The sequence below is a fragment of the Hypanus sabinus genome (assembly GCF_030144855.1).
Source record: "Hypanus sabinus isolate sHypSab1 chromosome 24 unlocalized genomic scaffold, sHypSab1.hap1 SUPER_24_unloc_3, whole genome shotgun sequence".
Lineage (NCBI taxonomy): Eukaryota > Metazoa > Chordata > Chondrichthyes > Myliobatiformes > Dasyatidae > Hypanus > Hypanus sabinus.
Window position 1 is genome coordinate 1,380,659 of NW_026778944.1, and position 27,801 is coordinate 1,408,459.

General features: G+C 53.4%; 1 protein-coding gene across 6 annotated transcripts in view; it reads left to right on the plus strand.

Annotated features, from left to right (window-relative positions):
* LOC132385502 (protein kinase C alpha type-like) overlaps nucleotides 1-27,801 on the plus strand; it is a 425,476-nt gene that overhangs the window by 262,584 nt on the left and 135,091 nt on the right. For all 6 annotated transcript variants that reach the window (XM_059957622.1, XM_059957616.1, XM_059957618.1 and 3 more), the window contains exons 6-7: nucleotides 12,247-12,403; nucleotides 19,915-20,049. In XM_059957622.1, the coding sequence (XP_059813605.1) occupies nucleotides 12,247-12,403; nucleotides 19,915-20,049 (292 nt within the window). The remainder of the gene's footprint in view (nucleotides 1-12,246; nucleotides 12,404-19,914; nucleotides 20,050-27,801) is intronic.

Here is a 27,801-nt window from a genome sequence, read left to right on the forward strand (position 1 = left end):
GAGGGTATGGTTGAGGTACCCGGTTCTCTAGAGGGATTAGTGAGGGGTGTTTGAGGTACGTTATCTGGACGGGTGAGTGAGGGGGTGGTCAGGGTACCCGGGTCTCTAGAGGAGTCAGTGAGGGGGTGGTCAGTGTACCCGGGTCTCTAGAGGGGTCAGTGAGGGGCTGGTCAGGGTACCCGGGTCTCTAGAGGGGCAGTGACGGGGTGGTTGAGGTACCCGGGTCTCCAGAGGGGTCAGTGAGGGAGTGTTTGAGGTACCCGGGTCTCTAGAGGGGACAGTGAGGGGGTGGTCGTGGTACCCGGGAGGGGGTCAGTGAGGGGGTGGTCAGGGTACCCGGGTCTCTGGAGGGGTCAGTGAGGGGGTGGTCAGGGTACCCGGGTCTCTGGAGGGGTCAGTGAGGGGGTGGTCAGGGTACCCGGGTCTCTAGAGGGGACAGTGAGGGGTGGTCAGGGTACCCGGGACTCTCGAGCAGTCAGTGAGGGGGTGGTCAGGGTACCCGGGTCTCTAGAGGGGTCAGTGAGGGGGTGCTCGGGGTACCCGGGTCTCTAGAGGGGTCAGTGTGGGGTTCAGTGAGGTGGTGGTCAGGGTACGCGGGTCTCTAGAGGGGACAGTGAGGGGGTGGTCGGGGTACCCGGGTCTCTAGAGGGGTCAGTGTGGGGTTCAGTGAGGTGGTGGTCAGGGTACCCGGGTCTCTAGAGGGGACAGTGAGGGGGTGGTCAGGGTACCCGGGACTCTCGAGCAGTCAGTGAGGGGGTGGTCAGGGTACCCGGGTCTCTAGAGGGGTCAGTGAGGGGGTGGTCAGGGTACCCGGGTCTCTAGAGGGGTCAGTGTGGGGTTCAGTGAGGTGGTGGTCAGGGTACCCGGGTCTCTAGAGGGGACAGTGAGGGGGTGGTCAGGGTATCCGGGTCTCTAGGGGGGTCAGTGAGGTGGTGGTCAGGGTACCCGGGTCTCTAGAGGGGTCAGTGAGGGGGTGGTCAGGGTACCCGGGTCTCTAGAGGGGTCAGTGAGGTGGTGGTCAGGGTACCCGGGTCTCTAGAGGGGTCAGTGAGAGGGTGGTCAGGGTACCCGGGTCTCTAGAGGGGTCAGTGAGGTGGTGGTCAGGGTACCCGGGATTCTAGAGGGGTCAGTGAGGGGGTGGTTGATGTACGCGGGTCTCTAGAAGGGGCAGTGAGGGGGAGTTTGGGGTTCCCAGGTCCCTAGAGGGGCATTCAGGGGGTGGTCAAGGTACGCAGGTCTCTAGAGGGGTCAGTGAGGGGGTGGTCAGGGTACCCTGCTCTCTAGAGGGGGCAGTGAGGGAGTGGTCGGTGTACCTGCGTCTCTAGAGTGTTCAGTGAGGGTGTGGTTGAGGTACCCGGTTCTCTAGAGGGATTAGTGAGGGGTGTTTGAGGTACGTTATATGGACGGGTGAGTGAGGGGGTGGTCAGGGTACCCGGGAGGGGGTCAGTGAGGGGGTGGTCAGGGTACCCGGGTCTCTGGAGGGGTCAGTGAGGGGGTGGTCAGGGTACCCGGGTCTCTGGAGGGGTCAGTGAGGGGGTGGTCGGGGTACCCGGGTCTCTGGAGGGGTCAGTGAGGGGGTGGTCGGGGTACCCGGGTCTCTGGAGGGATCCGTGTGGGGGTGGTCAGGGTACCCGGGTCTCTATAAGGGTCAGTGAGGGGGTGGTCACGGTACCCAGGTCTCTAGAGGGGGCAGTGAGGGGGTGGTCGGGGTACCCGGGTCTCTAGAGGGGACAGTGAGGGGGTGGTCAGGGTACCCGGGTCTCTAGAGTGTTCAGGGAGAGGGTGGTTGATGTACCCGGGTCTCTAGAGGGGCAGTGAGGTGGTTGTCGGTGTACCCAGGTCCCTATAGGGTTAGTGAGCGGGTGTTTGATGTACCCGGGTCTCTGGAGGTGTCAGTGTGGGGGTCAGTGAGGTGGTGGTCAGGTTACCCAAGTCTCTAGAGGGGTCAGTGAGGGGGTGGTCAGGGTACCCGGGTCTCTGGAGGGGTCAGTGAGGGGGTGGTCAGGGTACCCAGGTCTCTAGAGGGGTCAGTGAGTGGGTGGTCAGCGTACCCGGGTCTCTACAGGGGTCAGTGAGGTGGTGGTCAGGGTACCCGGGTTTCTAGAGGGGTCAGTGAGGGGTTAATTGAGGTACCTGGGTGGTCGGGGTACCCGGGTCTCTAGAGGGGACAGTGAGGGTGTGGTTTAAGTACCTTGGTCTCTTAAGGGGTCAGTTGAGAGGGTGGTCAGTGTACCCAGGGCTCTAGAGGGGTCAGTGAAGGGGTGGTCAGGGTACCCGGGGCTCTAGAGGGGTCAGTGAGGGGGTGGTCAGGGTACCCGGGTCTCTGGAGGGGTCAGTGAGGGGGTGGTCGGGGTACCCGGGTCTCTGGAGGGGTCAGTGAGGGGGTGGTCGGGGTACCCGGGTCTCTGGAGGGATCCGTGTGGGGGTGGTCAGGGTACCCGGGTCTCTATAAGGGTCAGTGAGGGGATGGTCACGGTACCCGGGTCTCTAGAGGGGGCAGTGAGGGGGTGGTCGGGGTACCCAGGTCTCTGGATGGGTCAGTGAGGGGGTGGTCGGGGTACCCGGGTCTCTGGAGGGATCAGTGTGGGGGTGGTCAGGGTACCCGGGTCTCTATAAGGGTCAGTGAGGGGGTGGTCACGGTACCCAGGTCTCTAGAGGGGGCAGTGAGGGGGTGGTCGGGGTACCCGGGTCTCTAGAGGGGACAGTGAGGGGGTGGTCAGGGTACCCGGGTCTCTAGAGTGTTCAGGGAGAGGGTGGTTGATGTACCCGGGTCTCTAGAGGGGCAGTGAGGTGGTTGTCGGTGTACCCAGGTCCCTATAGGGTTAGTGAGCGGGTGTTTGATGTACCCGGGTCTCTGGAGGTGTCATTGTGGGGGTCAGTGAGGTGGTGGTCAGGTTACCCAAGTCTCTAGAGGGGTCAGTGAGGGGGTGGTCAGGGTACCCGGGTCTCTAGAGGGGTCAGTGAGGTGGTGGTCAGGGTACCCGGGTTTCTAGAGGGGTCAGTGAGGGGGTGGTTGATGTACGCGGGTCTCTAGAAGGGGCAGTGAGGGGGAGTTTGGGGTTCCCAGGTCCCTAGAGGGGCATTCAGGGGGTGGTCAAGGTACGCAGGTCTCTAGAGGGGTCAGTGAGGGGGTGGTCAGGGTACCCTGCTCTCTAGAGGGGGCAGTGAGGGAGTGGTCGGTGTACCTGCGTCTCTAGAGTGTTCAGTGAGTGTGTGGTTGAGGTACCCGGTTCTCTAGAGGGATTAGTGAGGGGTGTTTGAGGTACGTTATATGGACGGGTGAGTGAGGGGGTGGTCAGGGTACCCGGGAGGGGGTCAGTGAGGGGGTGGTCAGGGTACCCGGGTCTCTGGAGGGGTCAGTGAGGGGGTGGTCAGGGTACCCGGGTCTCTGGAGGGGTCAGTGAGGGGGTGGTCGGGGTACCCGGGTCTCTGGAGGGGTCAGTGAGGGGGTGGTCGGGGTACCCGGGTCTCTGGAGGGATCCGTGTGGGGGTGGTCAGGGTACCCGGGTCTCTATAAGGGTCAGTGAGGGGATGGTCACGGTACCCGGGTCTCTAGAGGGGGCAGTGAGGGGGTGGTCGGGGTACCCGGGTCTCTGGATGGGTCAGTGAGGGGGTGGTCGGGGTACCCGGGTCTCTGGAGGGATCAGTGTGGGGGTGGTCAGGGTACCCGGGTCTCTATAAGGGTCAGTGAGGGGGTGGTCACGGTACCCAGGTCTCTAGAGGGGGCAGTGAGGGGGTGGTCGGGGTACCCGGGTCTCTAGAGGGGACAGTGAGGGGGTGGTCAGGGTACCCGGGTCTCTAGAGTGTTCAGGGAGAGGGTGGTTGATGTACCCGGGTCTCTAGAGGGGCAGTGAGGTGGTTGTCGGTGTACCCAGGTCCCTATAGGGTTAGTGAGCGGGTGTTTGATGTACCCGGGTCTCTGGAGGTGTCAGTGTGGGGGTCAGTGAGGTGGTGGTCAGGTTACCCAAGTCTCTAGAGGGGTCAGTGAGGGGGTGGTCAGGGTACCCGGGTCTCTGGAGGGGTCAGTGAGGGGGTGGTCAGGGTACCCAGGTCTCTAGAGGGGTCAGTGAGTGGGTGGTCAGCGTACCCGGGTCTCTACAGGGGTCAGTGAGGTGGTGGTCAGGGTACCCGGGTTTCTAGAGGGGTCAGTGAGGGGTTAATTGAGGTACCTGGGTGGTCGGGGTACCCGGGTCTCTAGAGGGGACAGTGAGGGTGTGGTTTAAGTACCTGGGTCTCTTAAGGGGTCAGTTGAGAGGGTGGTCAGTGTACCCAGGGCTCTAGAGGGGTCAGTGAAGGGGTGGTCAGGGTACCCGGGGCTCTAGAGGGGTCAGTGAGTGGGTGGTCAGCGTACCCGGGTCTCTACAGGGGTCAGTGAGGTGGTGGTCAGGGTACCCGGGTTTCTAGAGGGGTCAGTGAGGGGTTAATTGAGGTACCTGGGTGGTCGGGGTACCCGGGTCTCTAGAGGGGACAGTGAGGGTGTGGTTTAAGTACCTGGGTCTCTTAAGGGGTCAGTTGAGAGGGTGGTCAGTGTACCCAGGGCTCTAGAGGGGTCAGTGAAGGGGTGGTCAGGGTACCCGGGGCTCTAGAGTGGTCAGTGAGGGGGTGGTCAGGGTACCCGGGTCTCTAGAGTGTTCAGGGAGAGGGTGGTTGATGTACCCGGGTCTCTAGAGGGGCAGTGAGGTGGTGGTCGGGGTACCCAGGTCCCTATAGGGTCAGTGAGCGGGTTTTTGATGTACGCGGGTCTCTGGAGGTGTCAGTGTGGTCAGTGAGGGGGTGGTCAGTGTACCCGAGTCTCTAGAGGGGTCAGTGAGGGGGTGGTCAGGGTACCCGGGTCTCTAGAGGGGCAGTGACGGGGTGGTTGAGGTACGTTGGTCTCCAGAGGTGTCTGTGAGGGAGTGTTTGAGGTACCCGGGTCTCTAGAGGGGTCAGTGAGGGGGTGGTCAGGGTACACGGGTCTCTAGAGGGGACAGTGAGGGGGTGGTCGTGGTACCCGGGAGGGGGTCAGTGAGGGGGTGGTCAGGGTACCCGGGTCTGGAGGGGTCAGTGAGGGGGTGGTCAGGGTACCCGGGTCTCTGGAGGGGTCAGTGAGGGGGTGGTCGTTGTACCCGGGTCTCTGGAGGGATCAGTGTGGGGGTGGTCAGGGTACCCGGGTCTCTATAAGGGTCAGTGAGGGGGTGGTCACGGTACCCGGGTCTCTAGAGGGGGCAGTGAGGGGGTGGTCGGGGTACCCGGGTCTCTGGAGGGGTCAGTGAGGGGGTGGTCGCGGTACCCGGGTCTCTGGTGGGATCAGTGTGGGGGTGGTCAGGGTACCCGGGTCTCTATAAGGGTCAGTGAGGGGGTGGTCACGGTACCCGGGTCTCTAGAGGGGGCAGTGAGGGTGTGGTCGGGGTACCCGGGGCTCTAGAGTGGTCAGTGAGGGGGTGGTCAGGGTACCCGGGTCTCTAGAGTGTTCAGGGAGAGGGTGGTTGATGTACCCGGGTCTCTAGAGGGGACGGTGTGGGGTTGGTTGAGGTACCCGAGTCTCTAGAGGGGTCAGTGAGGGGGTGCTCGGGGTACCCGGGTCTCTAGAGGGGTCAGTGTGGGGTTCAGTGAGGTGGTGGTCAGGGTACGCGGGTCTCTAGAGGGGACAGTGAGGGGGTGGTCGGGGTACCCGGGTCTCTAGAGGGGTCAGTGTGGGGTTCAGTGAGGTGGTGGTCAGGGTACCCGGGTCTCTAGAGGGGACAGTGAGGGGGTGGTCAGGGTACCCGGGACTCTCGAGCAGTCAGTGAGGGGGTGGTCAGGGTACCCGGGTCTCTAGAGGGGTCAGTGAGGGGGTGGTCAGGGTACCCGGGTCTCTAGAGGGGTCAGTGTGGGGTTCAGTGAGGTGGTGGTCAGGGTACCCGGGTCTCTAGAGGGGACAGTGAGGGGGTGGTCAGGGTACCCGGGTCTCTAGAGGGGTCAGTGAGGTGGTGGTCAGGGTACCCGGGTCTCTAGAGGGGTCAGTGAGGGGGTGGTCAGGGTACCCGGGTCTCTAGAGGGGTCAGTGAGGTGGTGGTCAGGGTACCCGGGTCTCTAGAGGGGTCAGTGAGGGGGTGGTCAGGGTACCCGGGTCTCTAGAGGGGTCAGTGAGGTGGTGGTCAGGGTACCCGGGTTTCTAGAGGGGTCAGTGAGGGGGTGGTTGATGTACGCGGGTCTCTAGAAGGGGCAGTGAGGGGGAGTTTGGGGTTCCCAGGTCCCTAGAGGGGCATTCAGGGGGTGGTCAAGGTACGCAGGTCTCTAGAGGGGTCAGTGAGGGGGTGGTCAGGGTACCCTGCTCTCTAGAGGGGGCAGTGAGGGAGTGGTCGGTGTACCTGCGTCTCTAGAGTGTTCAGTGAGGGTGTGGTTGAGGTACCCGGTTCTCTAGAGGGATTAGTGAGGGGTGTTTGAGGTACGTTATATGGACGGGTGAGTGAGGGGGTGGTCAGGGTACCCGGGAGGGGGTCAGTGAGGGGGTGGTCAGGGTACCCGGGTCTCTGGAGGGGTCAGTGAGGGGGTGGTCAGGGTACCCGGGTCTCTGGAGGGGTCAGTGAGGGGGTGGTCGGGGTACCCGGGTCTCTGGAGGGGTCAGTGAGGGGGTGGTCGGGGTACCCGGGTCTCTGGAGGGATCCGTGTGGGGGTGGTCAGGGTACCCGGGTCTCTATAAGGGTCAGTGAGGGGATGGTCACGGTACCCGGGTCTCTAGAGGGGGCAGTGAGGGGGTGGTCGGGGTACCCGGGTCTCTGGATGGGTCAGTGAGGGGGTGGTCGGGGTACCCGGGTCTCTGGAGGGATCAGTGTGGGGGTGGTCAGGGTACCCGGGTCTCTATAAGGGTCAGTGAGGGGGTGGTCACGGTACCCAGGTCTCTAGAGGGGGCAGTGAGGGGGTGGTCGGGGTACCCGGGTCTCTAGAGGGGACAGTGAGGGGGTGGTCAGGGTACCCGGGTCTCTAGAGTGTTCAGGGAGAGGGTGGTTGATGTACCCGGGTCTCTAGAGGGGCAGTGAGGTGGTTGTCGGTGTACCCAGGTCCCTATAGGGTTAGTGAGCGGGTGTTTGATGTACCCGGGTCTCTGGAGGTGTCAGTGTGGGGGTCAGTGAGGTGGTGGTCAGGTTACCCAAGTCTCTAGAGGGGTCAGTGAGGGGGTGGTCAGGGTACCCGGGTCTCTGGAGGGGTCAGTGAGGGGGTGGTCAGGGTACCCAGGTCTCTAGAGGGGTCAGTGAGTGGGTGGTCAGCGTACCCGGGTCTCTACAGGGGTCAGTGAGGTGGTGGTCAGGGTACCCGGGTTTCTAGAGGGGTCAGTGAGGGGTTAATTGAGGTACCTGGGTGGTCGGGGTACCCGGGTCTCTAGAGGGGACAGTGAGGGTGTGGTTTAAGTACCTGGGTCTCTTAAGGGGTCAGTTGAGAGGGTGGTCAGTGTACCCAGGGCTCTAGAGGGGTCAGTGAAGGGGTGGTCAGGGTACCCGGGGCTCTAGAGGGGTCAGTGAGTGGGTGGTCAGCGTACCCGGGTCTCTACAGGGGTCAGTGAGGTGGTGGTCAGGGTACCCGGGTTTCTAGAGGGGTCAGTGAGGGGTTAATTGAGGTACCTGGGTGGTCGGGGTACCCGGGTCTCTAGAGGGGACAGTGAGGGTGTGGTTTAAGTACCTGGGTCTCTTAAGGGGTCAGTTGAGAGGGTGGTCAGTGTACCCAGGGCTCTAGAGGGGTCAGTGAAGGGGTGGTCAGGGTACCCGGGGCTCTAGAGTGGTCAGTGAGGGGGTGGTCAGGGTACCCGGGTCTCTAGAGTGTTCAGGGAGAGGGTGGTTGATGTACCCGGGTCTCTAGAGGGGCAGTGAGGTGGTGGTCGGGGTACCCAGGTCCCTATAGGGTCAGTGAGCGGGTTTTTGATGTACGCGGGTCTCTGGAGGTGTCAGTGTGGTCAGTGAGGGGGTGGTCAGTGTACCCGAGTCTCTAGAGGGGTCAGTGAGGGGGTGGTCAGGGTACCCGGGTCTCTAGAGGGGCAGTGACGGGGTGGTTGAGGTACGTTGGTCTCCAGAGGTGTCTGTGAGGGAGTGTTTGAGGTACCCGGGTCTCTAGAGGGGTCAGTGAGGGGGTGGTCAGGGTACACGGGTCTCTAGAGGGGACAGTGAGGGGGTGGTCGTGGTACCCGGGAGGGGGTCAGTGAGGGGGTGGTCAGGGTACCCGGGTCTGGAGGGGTCAGTGAGGGGGTGGTCAGGGTACCCGGGTCTCTGGAGGGGTCAGTGAGGGGGTGGTCGTTGTACCCGGGTCTCTGGAGGGATCAGTGTGGGGGTGGTCAGGGTACCCGGGTCTCTATAAGGGTCAGTGAGGGGGTGGTCACGGTACCCGGGTCTCTAGAGGGGGCAGTGAGGGGGTGGTCGGGGTACCCGGGTCTCTGGAGGGGTCAGTGAGGGGGTGGTCGCGGTACCCGGGTCTCTGGTGGGATCAGTGTGGGGGTGGTCAGGGTACCCGGGTCTCTATAAGGGTCAGTGAGGGGGTGGTCACGGTACCCGGGTCTCTAGAGGGGGCAGTGAGGGTGTGGTCGGGGTACCCGGGGCTCTAGAGTGGTCAGTGAGGGGGTGGTCAGGGTACCCGGGTCTCTAGAGTGTTCAGGGAGAGGGTGGTTGATGTACCCGGGTCTCTAGAGGGGCAGTGAGGTGGTGGTCGGGGTACCCAGGTCCCTGTAGGGTCAGTGAGCGGGTGTTTGATGTACCCGGGTCTCTGGAGGTGTCAGTGTGGGGGTCAGTGAGGGGGTTGTCAGGGTACCCGAGTCTCTAGAGGGGTAACTGAGGGGATGGTCAGGATACCCAGGTCTCTAGTGGGGGCAGTGAAGTGGTGGTCAGTGTACCTGGGTCTCTAGAGGGGTCAGTGAGGGGGTGGTCAGGGTACCCGGGTCTCTGGAGGGGTCATTGAGGGGGTGGTCAGGGTACCCAGGTCTCTAGAGGGGTCAGTGAGGGGGTGGTCAGGATACCCGGGTCTCTACAGGGGTCAGTGAGGTGGTGGTCAGGGTACCCGGGTTTCTAGAGGGGTCAGTGAGGGGTTAATTGAGGTACCTGGGTGGTCGGGGTACCCGGGTCTCTAGAGGGGACAGTGAGGGTGTGGTTTAAGTACCTGGGTCTCTAGAGGGGTCAGTGAGGGGGTGGTCAGGGTACCCGGGTCTCTGGAGGGGTCAGTGAGGGGGTGGTCGTGGTACCCGGGTCTCTGTAGGGATCAGTGTGGGGGTGGTCAGGGTACCCGGGTCTCTATAAGGGTCAGTGAGGGGGTGGTCACGGTACCCGGGTCTCTAGAGGGGCAGTGAGGGGGTGGTCGGGGTACCCGGGTCCCTAGAGGGGACAGTGAGGGGGTGGTCAGGGTACCCGGGGCTCTAGAGTGGTCAGTGAGGGGGTGGTCAGGGTACCCGGGTCTCTAGAGTGTTCAGGGAGAGGGTGGTTGATGTACCCGGGTCTCTAGAGGGGCAGTGAGGTGGTGGTCGGGGTACCCAGGTCCCTATAGGGTCAGTGAGTGGGTGTTTGATGTACCCGGGTCTCTGGAGGTGTCAGTGTGGGGGTCAGTGAGGGGGTGGTCAGGGTACCCGAGTCTCTAGAGGGGTCAGTGAGGGGGTGGTCAGGGTACCCGGGTCTCTAGAGGGGTAAGTGAGGGGGTGGTCGGGGTACCCGGGTCTCTGGAGGGATCAGTGTGGGGGTGGTCAGGGTACCCGGGTCTCTATAAGGGTCAGTGAGGGGGTGGTTGGGGTACCCGGGTCTCTGGAGGGATCAGTGTGGGGGTGGTCAGGGTACCCGGGTCTCTAAAAGGGTCAGTGAGGGGGTGGTCACGGTACCCGGGTCTCTAGAGGGGCAGTGAGGGGGTGGTCGGGGTACCCGGGTCCCTAGAGGGGACAGTGAGGGGGTGGTCAGGGTACCCGGGGCTCTAGAGTGGTCAGTGAGGGGGTGGTCAGGGTACCCGGGTCTCTAGAGTGTTCAGGGAGAGGGTGGTTGATGTACCCGGGTCTCTAGAGGGGCAGTGAGGTGGTGGTCGGGGTACCCAGGTCCCTATAGGGTCAGTGAGCGGGTGTTTGATGTACCCGGGTCTCTGGAGGTGTCAGTGTGGGGGTCAGTGAGGGGGTGGTCAGGGTACCCGAGTCTCTAGAGGGGTCAGTGAGGGGGTGGTCAGGGTACCCGGGTCTCTAGAGGGGTAAGTGAGGGGGTGGTCAGGGTACCCAGGTCTCTAGTGGGGGCAGTGAAGGGGTGGTCGGTGTACCTGGGTCTCTAGAGGGGTCAGTGAGGGGGTGGTCAGGGTACCCGGGTCTCTGGAGGGGTCAGTGAGGGGGTGGTAAGGGTACCCAGGTCTCTAGAGTGGTCAGTGAGGGGGTGGTCAGTGTACCCGGGTCTCTACAGGGGTCAGTGAGGTGGTGGTCTGAGTACCCGGGTCTCTAGAGGGGACAGTGAGGGGGTGGTCAGGGTACCCGGGTCTCTAGAGGGGTCAGTTGAGGGTGTGGTCAGGGTACCCGGTTCTCTAGAGGGGTCAGTGATGGGGTGGTTGGGGTACCCCAGTCTCTAGAGGGGTCAGTGAGCGTGTGGTCGGCGTACCCTGGTCTCTAGAGGGGTCAGTGAGGGGGTGGTCAGGGTAGCCAGCTGTCTAGAGTGGGCAGTGAGGGGGTGGCCGGGGTATTCTGTCCTGTAGAAGTGGCAGTGTGGCATCTTTGTGTTGTGGGTGTCATGGTGAGTGAGCTCCACACTGTGAGAGGGTCAGTGAAGGAGCTCCACTCTGTGGGAGGGTCAGTGAAGGAGATCCACACTGGGATTGGCAGTGAAGTAGATCCACACTGTGGGAGGGTCAGTGAGGGAGCTCCACACTGTGGGAGGGTTGGAATGGGAGCTGCACACTGTGGGAGGGTCAGTGAGGGAGCTCCACACTGTGGGAGGGTTGGAATGGGAGCTGCACACTGTGGGAGGGTCAGTGAAGGAGCTCCACTGTGGGAGGGTCAGTGAGGGAGCTCCACACTGTGGGAGGGTCAGTGAAGGAGATCCACTCTGTGGGAGGGTCAGTGAAGTAGATCCACACTGTGGGAGGGTTGGAATGGGAGCTCCACACTGTGGGAAGGTCAGTGAGGGAGCTCCACACTGTGGGAGGGTCAGTGAGGGAGCTCCACACTGGGATTGGCAGTGAAGTAGATCCACACTGTGGGAGGGTCAGTGAAGGAGCTCCACACTGTGGGAGGGTTGGAATGGGAGCTCCACACTGTGGGAGGGTTGGACTGGGAGCTCCACACTGTGGGAGGGTTGGAATGGGAGCTCCACACTGTGGGAGGGTTGGAATGGGAGCTCCACACTGTGGGAGGGTCAGTGAAGTAGATCCACACTGTGGGAGGGTCAGTGAGGGAGCTCCACACTGTGGGAGGGTCAGTGAGGGAGCTCCACACTGTGGGAGGGTTGGAATGGGAGCTCCACACTGTGGGAGGGTCAGTGAGGGAGCTCCACACTGTGGGAGGGTTGGAATGGGAGCTCCACACTGTGGGAGGGTCAGTGAGGGAGCTCCACACTGAGGGCAGTGAGGGAGATCCACACTGTGGGAGGGTCAGTGAAGGAGCTCCACACTGTGGAAGGTCAGTGAGGGAACTCCACACTGAGGGCAGTGAGGGAGATCCACACTGTGGGAGGGTCAGTGAGGGAGCTCCACATTGTGGGAGGGTCAGTGAAGGAGCTCCACACTTTGGAAGGTCAGTGAGGGAGCTCCACACTGAGGGCAGTGAGGGAGATCCACACTGTGGGAGGGTCAGTGAGGGAGCTCCACACTGTGGGTCAGTGAGGGAGCTCCACGCTGTGGGAGGGTCAGTGAGGGAGATCCACGCTGTGGGAGGGCCATGAGGGAATTGCACTCTGTTGGAGGGCAGTGAGGGTGCTCAATCTCCTCAACTCTCATCCCACCTCTCTCCCCCACTCCCTTCCCACCTCTTCTTCCCCACCTTCTCTCCCCCCTCCCCATCTCTTACCATCCTCTTCCCTCTCTCCTCTCTCTTGCCCCACTTTCCCTTCTCTCGCCATTCCTTCCCCTCTCTCCTCTCCTTTCTCTCCCCTCTTCCTTGTCGCTCTCCCCCTCTCTCCCCACTCTCTCACCTTGCTTGTTCCTCTCTCCCTGTCACACTCTCTCTCACCCTCCCCCTTTCTTTCTGCCACCTCTCTCTTCACCCGCTCTTTCTCCTGCTTCTCCCTCCCTTTCTCTCTCCTGTTTTCCCCAACCTCTCTCTCTGACCCCTCTTCCCCATTCTCTCTTCTCCCCCCACAGTGGGTGAAGCCCGGAATTTGATCCCAATGGATCCAAATGGACTCTCAGATCCCTATGTGAAGCTCAAGTTGATCCCAGACCCCAAAGGACAAAGTAAACAAAAGACCCGTACGATCCGGTCAACCCTCAACCCCATCTGGAACGAGGCCTTCACCTTGTGAGCGTCAACTCAGCACCTACAGGGAGGGCTGTGGGAGGAGGGAGAGGGAGAGAAGGGCAGGACAGAGAGAGGGGAAAGGTGGGGGAGAGTGTCGATAACTTTAAATTCCTCAGTGTTATCAATCTAGAGGACCTGATCTGGACACAGCATCACAAAGTACTGCAGTGCCTCTACTTCCTTGAAATTTTGCCAAGATTTGGCATGACATCTAAAACTGTGACAAACTTTGCATAGACGTGTAGTGGAGAGTGGCTGCATCACAGCCTGGCATGGAAGCACCAATGAAAACCCTACAAAAAGCGGTGAATGAAGCCCAGACTATCACAGGAAAGCTCTGCGCCCACCACTCCTCACATCTACATTATGGCAGGAAAGCAGCATTCACCTCCTAGACCAGGCTCTCATCTCACTGCTGCTTTCAGGAAGGAGGTATCAGGACTCACACCACCAGGTCCAGGAACAGTTTTACCCCTTGACAATCAGGCTCTGAATCGAGGGATAACATCACTTTGTTACAGAACTGTTCCCATAACCTATGGACACACTTTCAGAATTTTCCATCTCATGTTCTCAATATTATTTTTCTTTGTATGATCATACTTCTGTGCAATGTCAGTCTTTGTTTTTCATAAATATCTACTTTATTTCTTTATTTTCCTGTAAGTGTCCAGAAGGAAATGAACCTCAGGATTGTATATGGTGACGTATATGTACTTTGATAAGGAATTTCCTTTCACTTTGAGAGAGGAAGAAGCGGGAACGGCGGAGAAGGGGCGCAAAGTGGGGAAGGAGAGTTATAGTCAAACGAGAGTGAGTGCAGAAATGTCAGGTGAGTGGGGAAATGACAGGTGAGTAGGGAGAAGTACAGGTGAGAAGGGAAAGGTCAGGTAAGTGGGGAAATGACAGGTGAGTAGGGAGAAGGATGGGTGATAGGGGAGAAGGACAGGTAAGTGGGGAAATGACAGGTGAGTAGGGAGAAGTACAGGTGAGAAGGGAAAGGTCAGGTAAGTGGGGAAATGACAATAGACAATAGACAGTAGGTGCAGGAGTAGGCCATTTGGCCCTTCTAGCCAGCACTGCCATTCACTGTGATCATGGCTGATCATATACAATCAGTACCCCGTTCCTGCCCTCTCCCCATATCCCTTGACCCTGCTATCTAGGAGCCATTAGGAAGTAGTGATCATAACATGATAAGTTTTTATCTACAATTTGAGAGGGATAAGGGCAGATCAGAGGTGTCAGTGTTGCAATTAAATAAAGGAGACTACGGAGCCATGAGGGAAGAGCTGGCCAAAGTTAAATGGGCGGATGCCCTGGCAGGAAAGACAGTGGATCAGCAATGGCAGATATTCTTGGGGAAAATACAAAAGATGCAAAAGCAGTTCATTCCAATGAGAAGGAAGGATTCAAAGAGGGGGAAGGGGCCACAGTGGTTGACAAAGGAAGTCAGAGATTGTATAGCATTAAAGAAAAAGAAGTATGACAGGGCTAAGATGAGTGGGAATACAGATGATTGGGAAAGTTTTAAGGAACAGCAGATCTTAACTAAAAAAGCAATACGGAGAGAAAATATCAGGTATGAGCTCAGTCTAGCCAGGAATATAAAAGGGGATAGCAAAAGCTTTTTTAGCTATGTGAAGAGAAAGAAGATAGTTAAGAACAATGTTGGCCCCTTGAAGAATGAATTGGGAGAAATTGTTATGGGAAACAGGGAAATGGCAACAGAATTTAATGCGTACTTTAGATCTGTCTTCACCAGGGAGGACACAAGCAATCTCCCAGATGTATGGATGGGCCAGGGTCATAAGATATCAGAGGAATTGAGACAGATTGACATTAGGAAAGAAACTGTGATGAGTAGACTGGTAGGACTGAAGGCTAATAAATCCCCGGGTCCAGATGGTCTGCATCCGAGGGTTCTAAAAGAGGTGGCTCAGGAAATTGCGGATGCATTGGTAATCATTTTCCAATGTTCCTTAGATTCAAGATCAGTTCCTGAAGATTGGAGAGTGGCTAATGTTATCCCACTTTTCAAGAAGGGAGGGAAGGAGAAAATGGAGAACTATTGCCCTGTTAGCCTAACGTCAGTCGTGGGGAAGATGCTTGAGTCCATTATTAAGGACGAAATAGTGGCACATCTAGATGGCAGTAATAGGATTAGGCCGAGCCAGCATGGATTTACCAAGGGCAAATCATGCTTGACTAATCTGTTGGAGTTTTTTGAGGGTGTAACAAGGATGTTAGATGAGGGTAAGCCAGTGGATGTTGTGTACCTAGATTTTCAGAAGGCATTCGATAAGGTGCCACATTGGAGATTGGTGAGTAAAATGAGAGCTCATGGCATTGGGGGCAGGGTTTCAACATGGATAGAAAACTGGGTGGCAGATAGAAAGCAAAGGGTAGCAGTGAATGGGTGTTTCTCAGACTGGCTGGAGGTGACTAGTGGGGTACCACAGGGCTCTGTATTGGGACCACAGCTCTTTACGATTTATGTCAACGATTTAGATGAGGGCATTGAAAAATATATCAGCAAGTTTGCTGACGATACTAAACTGGGTGGCAGTGTGACATGCGTAGAGGATGTTAGGAGAATACAGGGAGACTTGGATAGGCTGGGTGAGTGGGCAGATACTTGGCAGATGTCATTCAATGTGAATAAATGTGAAGTTATCCACTTTGGAAGCTGGAACAAGAGGGCAGAGTATTGTCTGAATGGTGTAGAGTTAGGTAAGGGAGAAATGCAAAGAGACCTAGGAGTCCTAGTTCATCAGTCAATGAAGGTGAATGAGCAAGTGCAACAGGCAGTGAAGGGGCAAATGGAATGTTGGCCTTTATTACAAGGGGAATTGAGTACGAGCAAGGATGTCTTTTTGCATTTGTACAGGGCCCTGGTGAGACCACACCTGGAATATAGTGTACAGTTTTGGTCTCCAGGTTTAAGGAAGGACATTCTGGCAATTGAGGAAGTGCAGCGTAGATTCACTAGGTTGATTCCTGGGATGGCAGGGCTGTCTTACGCAGAGAGATTGGAGAGATTGGGCTTGTACACGCTGGAATTGAGGAGATTGAGAGGGGATCTGATTGAAACGTTTAAGATAGTTAAAGGATTTGATAGGATTGAGGCAGGAAATATGTTCCAGATGTTGGGAGAGTCCAGTACCAGAGGGCATGGATTGAGAATAAGAGGTCAGTTATCTAAAACAGAGTTGAGGAAGAGCTTCTTCTCCCAGAGAGTTGTGCAGGTGTGGAATGCACTGCCTCGGAAGACGGTGGAGGCCAATTCTCTGGATGCTTTCAAGAAGGAGCTAGATAGATATCTGATGGATAGGGGAATCAAGGGATAATGGGACAAGGCAGGGACTGGGTATTGATAATGAATGATCAGCCATGATCTCAGAATGGCGGTGCAGACTCGAGGGGCCGAATGGTCTACTTCTGCACCTATTGTCTATTGTCTATAAGAGCTCTATCTAACTCTCTCTTGAATGCATCCAGTGACTTGGCCTCCACTGCCTTCTGAGGCAGAGCATTCCACATATCCACCACTCTCTGGGTGAAACAGTTTTTCCGCATCTCTGTTCTAAATGGCCTACCCCTTATTCCTAAACTGTGGCCTCTAGTTCTGGACTCACCCATCAGCAGGAACATGCTTCCTGCCTCCAGCGTGTCCAATCCCTTAATAATCTTATATATTTCAATCAGATCTCCTCTCATCCTTCTAAATTCCAGTGTATACAAGCCCAGTCGCTCCAATCTTTCAACATATGACAGTCCCGCCATTCCGGGAATTAACCTCGTGAACCTACGCTGCACTCCCTCAATAGCAAGAATGTCCTTCCTCAAACTTGGAGACCAAAACTGCAGACAGTACTCCAGGTGGGGTCTCACCAGGGCCCTGTACAGCTGCAGAAGGACCTCTTTACTCCTATACTCAATTCCTCTTGTTATAAAGGCCAGCATGCCATTAGCTTTCTTCACTGCCTGCTGTACCTGCATGCTTGCTTTCATTGACTGATGTACAAGAACACCTAGATCTCGTTGTACTTCCCCTTTTCCTAACTTGACTCCATTTAGATAGTAATTTGCCTTCCTGTTCTTGCCACCGATGTGGATAACCTCACATTTATCCACGTTAAACTGCATCTGCCATACATTTGTCCACTCACCCAACCTGTCCAAGTCACCCTGCATTCTCATAACATCCTCCTGACACTTCACACTGCCACCCAGCTTTGTGTCATCAGCAAATTTGCTAAAGTTACTTTTATTCCCTTTATCTAAATCATTAATGTATATTGTAAACAGCTGCGGTCCCAGTACCGAACCTTGTGGTACCCCACTGGTCACAGCCTGCCATTCCGAAAGGGACTCGTTAATCACTACTCTTTTTGTTTAATGTCAGCCAGCCAATTTTCAATCCATGTCAGTACTCTGCCCCCAATACCATGTGCCCTAATTTTGCCCACTAATCTCCTATGTGGGACTGTATCAAAAGCTTTCTGGAAGTCCAGGCACATTACATCCACTGGCTCTCCCTTGTCCATTTTCATAGTTACATCCTCAAAAAACTCCAGAAGATTAATCAAGCATGATTTTCCCTTCATAAATCCATGCTGACTCAGACTGATCCTTCTACTGCTATCCAAATAGCAGTAGGAGTAGGGAAAGGCCAGGTAAGTGGGGAAATTAGAGGTGAGTAGGGAGAAGGACAGGTAAGTGGAGGGAAGGACAGGTGAGTGGGGAGAAGGACAGGTGAGGGGGAGAAGGACAGGTGAGTGGGGAGAAGGACAGGTAAGTGGGGAAAGGACAGGTGAGTAGGGAAATGGCAGGTGAGTAGGGAGAAGGACAGGTGAGTAGGGAAATGGCAGGTGAGTTGGAAAGGACAGGTGAGTGAGGAGAAGGACAGGTGAGTAGGGAGAAGGAAAGGTGAGTGGGGAAAGGACAGGTGAGTAGGGAAATGGCAGGTGAGTAGGGAGAAGGACAGGTGAGTAGGAAAATGACAGGTGAGTGGGAAAGGACAGGTGAGTGGGGAGAAGGACAGGTGAGTAGGGAGAAGGACAGGTGAGGGGGAGAAGGACAGGTGAGTGGGGAGAAGGACAGTTAAGTGGGGAAAGGACAGGTGAGTAGGGAAATGGCAGGTGAGTAGGGAGAAGGACAGGTGAGTAGGGAAATGACAGGTGAGTGGGAAAGGACAGGTGAGTGGGGAGAAGGACACGTGAGCAGGGAAAGGACAGGAGAATAGGGAGGATAGGTGAGTGAGGACAGGTGAGTGGGGAGAAGGATACGTGAGCAGGGAAAGGACAGGAGAATAGGGAGGATAGGTGAGCGAGGACAGGTGAGTGGAGAGAAGGACAGGTGAGTAGGGAGAAGGACAGGTGAGAGGGGAAATGGCAGGTGAGTAGGGAGGTGAGTAGGGAAATGACAGGTGAGTAGGGAGAAGTAAAGGTGAGTGGGGAGAAGGACAGGTGAGTGGGGAGAAGGACAGGTGAATGGGGAGAAGGACAGGTGAATAGGGAGGACAGGTGAGTGGGGAAAGGACAGGTGAGTTGGGAGAAGGACAGGTGAATAGGGAAATGACAGGTGAGTGGGAAAGGACAGGTGAGTGGGGAGAAGGACACGTGAGCAGGGAAAGGACAGGAGAATAGGGAGGATAGGTGAGTGAGGACAGGTGAGTGGGGAGAAGGACACGTGAGCAGGGAAAGGACAGGAGAATAGGGAGGATAGGTGAGCGAGGACAGGTGAGTGGAGAGAAGGACAGGTGAGTAGGGAGAAGGACAGGTGAGAGGGGAAATGGCAGGTGAGTAGGGAGGTGAGTAGGGAAATGACAGGTGAGTAGGGAGAAGTAAAGGTGAGTGGGGAGAAGGACAGGTGAGTGGGGAGAAGGACAGGTGAATGGGGAGAAGGACAGGTGAATAGGGAGGACAGGTGAGTGGGGAAAGGACAGGTGAGTTGGGAGAAGGACAGGTGAATAGGGAAATGACAGGTGAGTGGGAAAGGACAGGTGAGTGGGGAGAAGGACACGTGAGCAGGGAAAGGACAGGAGAATAGGGAGGATAGGTGAGTGAGGACAGGTGAGTGGGGAGAAGGACACGTGAGCAGGGAAAGGACAGGAGAATAGGGAGGATAGGTGAGTGAGGACAGGTGAGTGGGGAGAAGGATACGTGAGCAGGGAAAGGACAGGAGAATAGGGAGGATAGGTGAGCGAGGACAGGTGAGTGGAGAGAAGGACAGGTGAGTAGGGAGAAGGTCAGGTGAGAGGGGAAATGGCAGGTGAGTAGGGAGATGAGTAGGGAAATGACAGGTGAGTAGGGAGAAGTAAAGGTGAGTGGGGAGAAGGACAGGTGAGTGGGGAGAAGGACAGGTGAATGGGGAGAAGGACAGGTGAATAGGGAGGACAGGTGAGTGGGGAAAGGACAGGTGAGTTGGGAGAAGGACAGGTGAATAGGGAGGACAGGTGAGTGGGGAGAAGGGTGGGTGAGTGGGGAAAGGACAGGTGAACGGGGAAAGGACAGGTGAGTAGGGAAATGACAGGTGAGTAGAGAGAAGGACAGGTGAGTGGGGAGAAGGACAGGTGAATTGGGAGAAGGACAGGTGAGTGGGGAGAAGGACAGGTAAGTGGGAAGAAGGGTGGGTGAATGGGGAAAGGACAGGTGAACGGGGAAAGGACAGGTGAGTGGGGAAATGACAGGTGAGTGGGGAAAGGACAGGTGAGTGGGGAAATGACAGGTGAGCGGGGAATGGATCGGTGAGTGGGGAAAAGGACAGGTGAGTTGGGGAGATGAACAGGTGAGTCAGGAGTGAAAAGGGTGAAGGAAAGCTGAGTAGGGAGAGGGGCACGTGAATGTGGAGTTAGTGGGTAGGTCAGTGCAGGAAAGGACCTGTGAGTGATGTTAAGTACAGGTGATTTGGTAGAGAGAGTGCGGAGAAGCAGAGGTATGGGGAGAGAGTGTTGGGTGGTGTGGAGTGGAGAGAGAGTGGGAAGGAGAGGGGTGTGGGTAGAAAGCGTGGAGAAGGAAAGTTGTGTCCCATGGTTCATGACTCATTTGAAAATTTTCAACTTCTTCCCCCATCTCTCCATTCCCTCTCTCCCCACTCCCCCATTTGTCTATCTCTCCCCTTTCTCTCCCCCTCACCCTCTTCCTTGCTCTTTATCATTTCCCCTTCTCTGTCCCCTGACTCTCCTGCTTTTGTTCCCCTTGCTCACCCTCTCTAATCATCTCTCCTCTCTTCTCACACTACCCCTCTCTGTTCCTTATTCACCCGATCTCTCTTCTCCTCTCTTCCCCATCTCTCCCCCTCCTACTCTCTCCCTCACACCCCCTCTATCTGCCCACCTCTCTCTTGCCCTGTCTCCTCCCCATTTCTCTCCCCCTCTCTCCTGCTGGATCTCTTCCCCTCTCCCCACTTTCTTTCCTTATTTTTCTCTCCATCACCAACTCCCTGTCCCCCTCTCTTTCTCTCTCCCTCCCTCTCTCTCCCCTCCCCTGCAACCCCCTCCCCCCCAGCTCCCTGAAGCCATCAGATCGGGAACGCCGTCTCCTGGTGGAGGTCTGGGACTGGGACCGGACGTCCCGTAATGACTTCATGGGAGCTATGTCGTTTGGAATCTCGGAACTATACAACATCCCTGTGGATAGCTGGTGAGCATTTCCTCCACAGAACAGACATGGAATGAACACGGCTCACACCTGTCCAAACACAGACTGAACAGGGCCTGAGAACAGCAAAAAACTATACCCAACAGGTACAAAACACGGACTGTACATGGCCTGAAGCTTACAGAACACATCCCAAACACAACCTTCAAATGGACCAAACACTGATTGTACACAACTGAACGCTTCCCAAATACTTCCCAAACCCAAACTTCAAATGGACCAAACACAAACTGTACACGGCCTGAAAACTTACTGACGCAGCCCAAACCTCACCTTCAAATGGACCAAACAAAGACTGTACAAAGTCTGAATCCTTACTGAATGCATCCCAAACTCCGACCTCCTAACGCACCAAACACGGACTTACAAAGTCTGAATCCTTACTGAACGCGTCCCGAACTCTGACCTCCTATCGCACCAAACACGGACTGTACAAAGTCTGAATCCTTACTGAACACGTCCGCAACCCGGCCTTCAAACGGACAAACACAGACTGTACACGGCCAGAATGCTTATTGACATATTTGAAACAATGACCTTCAAGAAGACCAAACAGTCTGTATCGGCCTGAACCCTGGATGAACACGTCCCAAAGCCCGCCTTCAAATGGACCAAACACAGAATACAGTGGCATGCAAAAGTGGCATGCACAGAGGCACCCTGGTCAAAATTTCTGTTACTGTGAATAGTTAAGTGAGTAGAAGATGAACTGAGCTCCAAAAGTCATAAAGTTAAAGATGAAACATTCTTTTCAACATTTTAAGCAAGATTAGTGCATTATTTTGTTTTGTACAATTTTAGAGTGAAAAAAAAGGAAAGGAGCACCATGCAAAAGTTTGGGCACCCCAAGAGATTTGAGCTCTCCAATAACTTTTACCAAGGTCTCAGACCTTAATTAGCTTGTTAGGGCTCTGGCTTGTTCACAGTTACCATTAGAAAAGGCCAGGTGATGCAAATTTCAAACCCTGTCTCCTCAATCCTTGTCCCAACAATCAGCAGCCACGGGCACCTCTAAGCAGCTGCCTAGCACTCTGAAAATTAAAATAAATGATGCTCACAAAGCAGAAGAAGACTATAAGAAGATAGCAAAGCGTTTTCAGGTAGCCGTTTCCTCAGTTTGTAACGTAATTAAGAAATGGCAGTTAACAGGAACGGTGGAGGTCAAGTTGAGGTCTGGAAGAACAAGAAAACTTTTCAAGAGAACTGCTCATAGGATTGCTAGAAAGGCAAATCAAAACCCCCGTTTGACTGCAAAAGACCTTCAGGAAGATTTAGCAGACTCTGGAGTGGTGGTGCACTGTTCCACTGTGCAGTGACACCTTCATGGAAGAGTCATCAGAAGAAAACCTTTCCTGCGTCCTCACCACAAAATGCAGTGTCAGAAGTTTGCAAAGGAACATCTAAACAAGCCTGATGCATTTTGGAAAAAGTCCTGTGAACTGATGAAGTTAAAATAGAACTTTTTGGCCGCAATGAGTAAAGGTGTGTTTGGAGAAAAAAGGGTGCAGAAGTTCATGAGAAGAACACCCCTCCAACTGTTAAGCATGAGGCTAGATTGATCATGCTTTGGGCTTGTGTTGCAGCCAGTGACACGGGGAACATTTCGCTGGTAGAGGGAAGAATGAATTCAATTAAATACCAACAAATTCTGGAAGCAAACATCACACCATCTGTAAAAAAGCTGAAGGTGGAAAGAGGATGGCTTCCACAATGGGATAATGATCCTAAACACTCCTCAAAATCCACAATGGACTTCCTCAAGAGGCGCAAACTGGAGGTTTTACCGTGACTTTCACAGTCCCCTGAGCTAAACATCATCGAAAATCTGTGGATAGACCTCAAAAGAGCAGTGCATGCAAGACGGCCCAAGACTCTAACAAAACTAGAAGCCTTTTGCAAGGAAGAATGGGCAAAAATTCCCCCAAACAAGAATTGAAAGGCTTAGCTGGCTACAGAAAGCGTTTACAAGCTGTGATACTTGCCAAAGGGGGTGTTACTAAGTTCTGACCATGCAGTGTGCCCAAACTTTTGCTTTGGACCCTTTTCCTTTTTTGTTATTTTGAAACTGTAAAAGATGGAAATAAAAAAATAATCGTGCTTAAAATATTAAAGAAATGTGTCATGTTTAACTTTATGGAAATTAGGTCATTTTTTTACTCACTTAGCTATTCACAGTAACAGAAATTTTGACCAGGGGTGCCCAAACTTTTGCATGCTACTCTATATACAGCCTGAATGCTTCACGAATATGTCCCAAACTTGACGTTCAAATGGACCAAACACAGACTGTGCACAGCTTGAACGCTTACTGACGCGTCCCAAACCCGACCTTCAAAAGGACCAAACATGGACTGTGTACACAGTCTGAATCCTTACTGAACACATCAGAAACTTGACTTTCAAACAGAACAAACACGGACCGTGCATGGCCTGAATGCTTACTGACATGTCCCAAACCCAACCAACCACAGACTGCACATGGCAAGAACCCTTACTGAACACATCCCAAACCTTGTCGTGGTGGGGGATTTTAATTTCCCAGTTATCAATTGGCATCTCCCCAGAGAAAGGGGTTTAGATGGGGTGGAGTTTGTTAGGTGCTTTCAGGAAGGTTTCTTGACAGAATAAACCAACAAGAGGAGAGGCCGTATTTGATCTGGTATTGGGAAATGAACCTGGTCAGGTGTCAGATCTCTCAGTTGGAGACCATTTTGGAGATAGTGATCACAACTCTATCTCCTTTACCACAGCATTGGAGAGGGATAGGAACAGACAAGTTAGAAAAACACTTAATTGGAGTAATTATGAGGCTATCAGGCAGGAACTTGGAAGCTTAAATTAGGAACAGATGTTCTCAGGGAAAGGTACAGAAAGAATGTGGCAAATGTTCAGGGGAGTTCTGCACAGGTACGTTCCAATGAGTCAGGGAAGTTATGGTAGGGTACAGGAACCGTGGTGTACAAAGGCTATAGTAAATCTAGTCAAGAAGAAAAGAAAAGCTTACACAAGGTTCAGAGAGCTAGGTGACGTTAGAGATCCAGAGGATTATCGGGCTAACATGACGGAGCTTAAGAAGGAAATTAGGAGAGCCAGAAGGGGCCATGAGAAGACCTTGGTGGGCAGGATTAAGGAAAACCCCAAGGAATTCTACAAGTATGTGAAGAATAAGAGAATAAGATGTGAAAGAATAGGATCTATCAAATGTGACAGTGGGAAAGTGTGTATGGAACCGGAGGAAACAGCAGAGGTATTTAATAAATACTTTAGTGTTCACTATGGAAAAGGATCTTAGTGATCCCAGTGACAACCTGCAGTGAAGTGAGAGGCTTGAGCATGCAGATATTAAGAAAGAGGATGTTCTGGAGCTTTTGGAAAGCAGCAAGTTGGATAGGTTGCCGGGACCGGACGAGGTGTACCCCAGGCTACTGTGGGAGGTGAGGGAGGAGATTACTGAGCCTCTGGTGATGATCTTTGCATCATCAGTGGGGACAGGAGAGGTTCTGGAGGATTGGAGGGTTGCAGATGTTGTTCTGCAGCAATTCAAGAAAGGAAGTAGAAACAGCCCAGGAAATTATAGACCAGTGAGTCTTACTTCAGTGGTTGGTAAGTTGATGGATAAGATCCTGAGAGGCAGGATTTATGAACATTTGGAGAGGTATAATATGATTAGGAATAGTCATCATGGCTTTGTCAAGGGCAGGTCGTGCCTTACGAGGCTGATTGAATTTTTTGAGGATGTGTCTAAACACATTGATGAGGGAAGAGCAGTAGATGTAGTGTATATGGATTTCAGCAAGGCATTTGATAAGGTACCCCATGCAAAGTTTATTGAGAAAGTAAGAAAGCATGAGATCCAAGGGGACATTGCTTTGAGGATCCAGAACTGGCTTGCCCACAGAATGCATATAGTGGTTATAGACAGGTGATATTCTGCATGGAAGAAAGTGACCAGTGGTGTGCCTCAGGTCTGTTCTGGGACCCTTACTCTTCGTGATTTTTATAAATGATCTGGATGAGAAAGTGAATGGATAGGTTAATAAGTTTGTTGATGACACAAAGGTTGGGGGTGTTGTGGATAGTGTGGAGGGCTGTCAGAGGTCACAGAAGGACATTGATAGGATGCAAAACTGGGCTGAGAAGTGGCAGATGGAGTTCAACCCAGATAAGTGTGAGGTGGTTCATTTTGGTAGGTCAAATACGATGGCAGAATATAGTATTACTGGTAAGACAGTGTGGAGGATCAGAGGGATTTTGGGGTCCAAGTCCATAGGACACTCAGAGCAGCTGCACAGGTTGACTCTGTGGTTAAGAAAGCATACGGTATATCGGCCTTCGTCAATCATGGAATTGAGTTTAGGAGCCGAGAGGTAATGTTGCAGCTATATAGGACCCCGGTCAGACCCCACTTGGAGTACTGTGCTCATTTCTGGTTGCCTCACTACAGGAAGAATGCAGAAGCCATAGAAAGGGTGCAGAGGAGATTTACAAGGATGTTGCCTGGATTAGGGAGCATGCCTTATGAGAATAGGTTGAGTGAAATCAGCCTTTTTTCCTTGGAGCGATGGAGGATGAGAGGTGACCTGATAGAGGTGTATAAGATGATGAGAGGCATTGATCATGTGGATAGTCAGAGGATTTTTCCCAGGGCTGAAATGGTAGCAACAAGAGGACACAAGCTTAAGGTGCTGGGGAGTAAGTACAGAGATGTCAGGGGTAAGTTTTTTATGCAGAGAGTGGTGAGTGCATGGAATGGGCTGCCAGCAACGGTGGTGGAGGCGGATACGACAGGGTCTTTTAAGAGACTTTGGATGGGTACATGGAGCTTAGAAAAATAGAGGGCTATGGGTAAGCCTAGTAATTTCTAAGGTAGGGACATGTTCAGCACTTTGTGGGCTGAACGGCCTCTATTATGCCGTAGGTTTTTTATGTTTGTAAACCAGAACTAAAACGTCCCAAACACAGACTGCACACCACCTGAATGCTTACTGAACACATCCCTAACCCAACATTCAAACCGACAGTCTGTACATAGCCTGGACATGTCCCAAGCTCAACCTTTAAAGGGCAAAATGCAGACTGCTCATGGACTGAGCACTTAATGAAAACTTCCCAAAGCCGGTCCAAACTGACCAAACCCAGAATGTACACGGCCTGAACGTGTCCCAAAACTGACCTTCAACTGAACCAAACGCAAACTGTACACGATCTGAACTCTTACCGAACACATCCCAAACTTGAACGTCAAATGCACCAAACGCAAACTGTACACGGTCTAAACTCTTACTGAACACATATCCCAAACTTCAACTTCAAATGCACCAAATGCAAACTGTACACGACCTGAACTTTACTGAACACATCCCAAACCTGACCTTCAAATGCACCAAACGCAAACTGTACATGGTCTGAACTTTACTGAACACATCCAAAACCTGACCTTCAATTGCACCGAACGAAAAATGTACACGGTCTGAACTCTTACTGAACACATCCCAAACTTGAACTTCAAATGCACCAAACGCAAACTGTACACGGTCTGAACTCTTACTGAACACATCACAAACCTGAACTTCAAATGCACCAAACACAAACTGTACACGGTCTGAAATCGTACTGAACACATCCCAAATCTGACCTTCAAATGCACCAAATGCAAATGGTACACGGTCTGAAGGCTTACCGAACACATCCCAAACTTGAACTTCAAATGCACCAAATGCAAACTGTACACGGTCTGAACTCTTACTGAACACACATCCCAAACTTGAACTTCAAATGCACCAAGCTCAAATTCTACACGGTCTGAACTCTACTGAACACATCACAACCCTGACCTTCAACTGCACCGAACGCAAACTGTACACGGTCTGAACTCTTACCGAACACACCCCAAACTTGAACTTCAAATGCACCAAATGCAAACTGTATACGGTCTGAACCCTTACTGAACACATTCCAAACCTGACCTTCAAATGCACCAAATGCAAACTGTATACGGTCTGAACCCTTATTGAACAGATCCCAAACCTGACCTTCAATTGCACCAAACGCAAACTGTACACGGTCTGAACTTTACTGAACACATCCCAAACCTGACCTTCAATTGCACTGAATGCAAACTGTACACGGTCTGAACTCTTACTGAACAAATCCCAAACGTGAACTTCAAATGCACCAAATGCAAACTGTATACGGTCTGAACCCTTACTGAACAGATCCCAAACCTGACCTTCAATTGCACCAAACGCAAACTGTACACGGTCTGAACTTTACTGAACACATCCCAAACCTGACCTTCAATTGCACTGAATGCAAACTGTACACGGTCTGAACTCTTACTGAACACATCCCAAACTGGAACTTCAAATGCACCAAACGCAAAATGTACACGGTCTGAACTTTAATGAACACATCCCAAACCTGACATTCAAATGCACCAAACGCAAACTGTACATGGTCTGAGCTTTACTGAACACATCCCAAACCTGACCTTCAAATGCACCGAACGCAAACTGCACACGGTCTGAACTCTTACTGAACACATCCCAAACTTGAACTTCAAATGCACCAAATGCAAACTGTACACGGTCTGAACTTTTACCGAACACATCCCAAACCTGACCTTCAATTACACCGAACGCAAACTGTACACGGTCTGAACTCTTACCGAACACATCCCAAACTTCAACTTCAAATGCACCAAATGCAAACTGTATACGGTCTGAACTTTAATGAACACATCCCAAACCTGACCTTCAAATGCACCAAACGCAAACTGTACACGGTCTGAACTTTACTGAACACATCCCAAACCTGACCTTCAAATGCACCCAACGCAAACAGTACACGTTCTGAACTCTTACCGAACACACATCCCAAACCTGACCGTCAAATGCACCAAACTCAAACTGTACACGGTCTGAACTCTTACCGAACACTTTCCAAACATGAACTTCAAATGCACCAAACGCAAACTGTACACGTTCTGAACTCTTACCGAACACACATCCCAAACCTGACCGTCAAATGCACCAAACGCAAACTGTACACGGTCTGAACTCTTACTGAACACATCCCAAACCTGACCTTCAAATGCACCAAACGCAAACTGTATACGGTCTGAAACCTAACTGAACACATCCCAAACCTGACCTTCAATTGCACCGAACGCAAACTGTACACGGTCTGAACTCTTACTGAACACATCCCAAACTTGAACTTCAAATGCACCAAATGCAAACTGTACACGGTCTGAACTCTAAGTGAAACATATCCCACACTTCAACATCAAATGCACCAAACGCAAACTGTACATGGTCTGAACTCTCAGTGAACACATATCCTACACTTCAACTTCAAATGCACCAAACGCAAACTGTACATGGTATAAACTTTACTGAACACATCCCAAACCTGACCTTCAATTGCACCGAACGCAAACTGTACATGGTCTGAACTTTACTGAACACATCCCAAACCTGACCTTCAATTGCACCGAACGCAAACTGTACACGGTCTGAACTCTTACCGAACACATCCCAAACTTGAACTTCAAATGCACCAAATGCAAACTGTGTACGGTCTGAACCCTTACTGAACACATTCCAAACCTGACCTTCAAATGCACCAAACTCAAACTGTACACGGTCTGAAATCGTACTGAACACATCCCAAATCTGACCTTCAAATGCACCAAATGCAAACTGTACACGGTCTGAAGGCTTACCGAACACA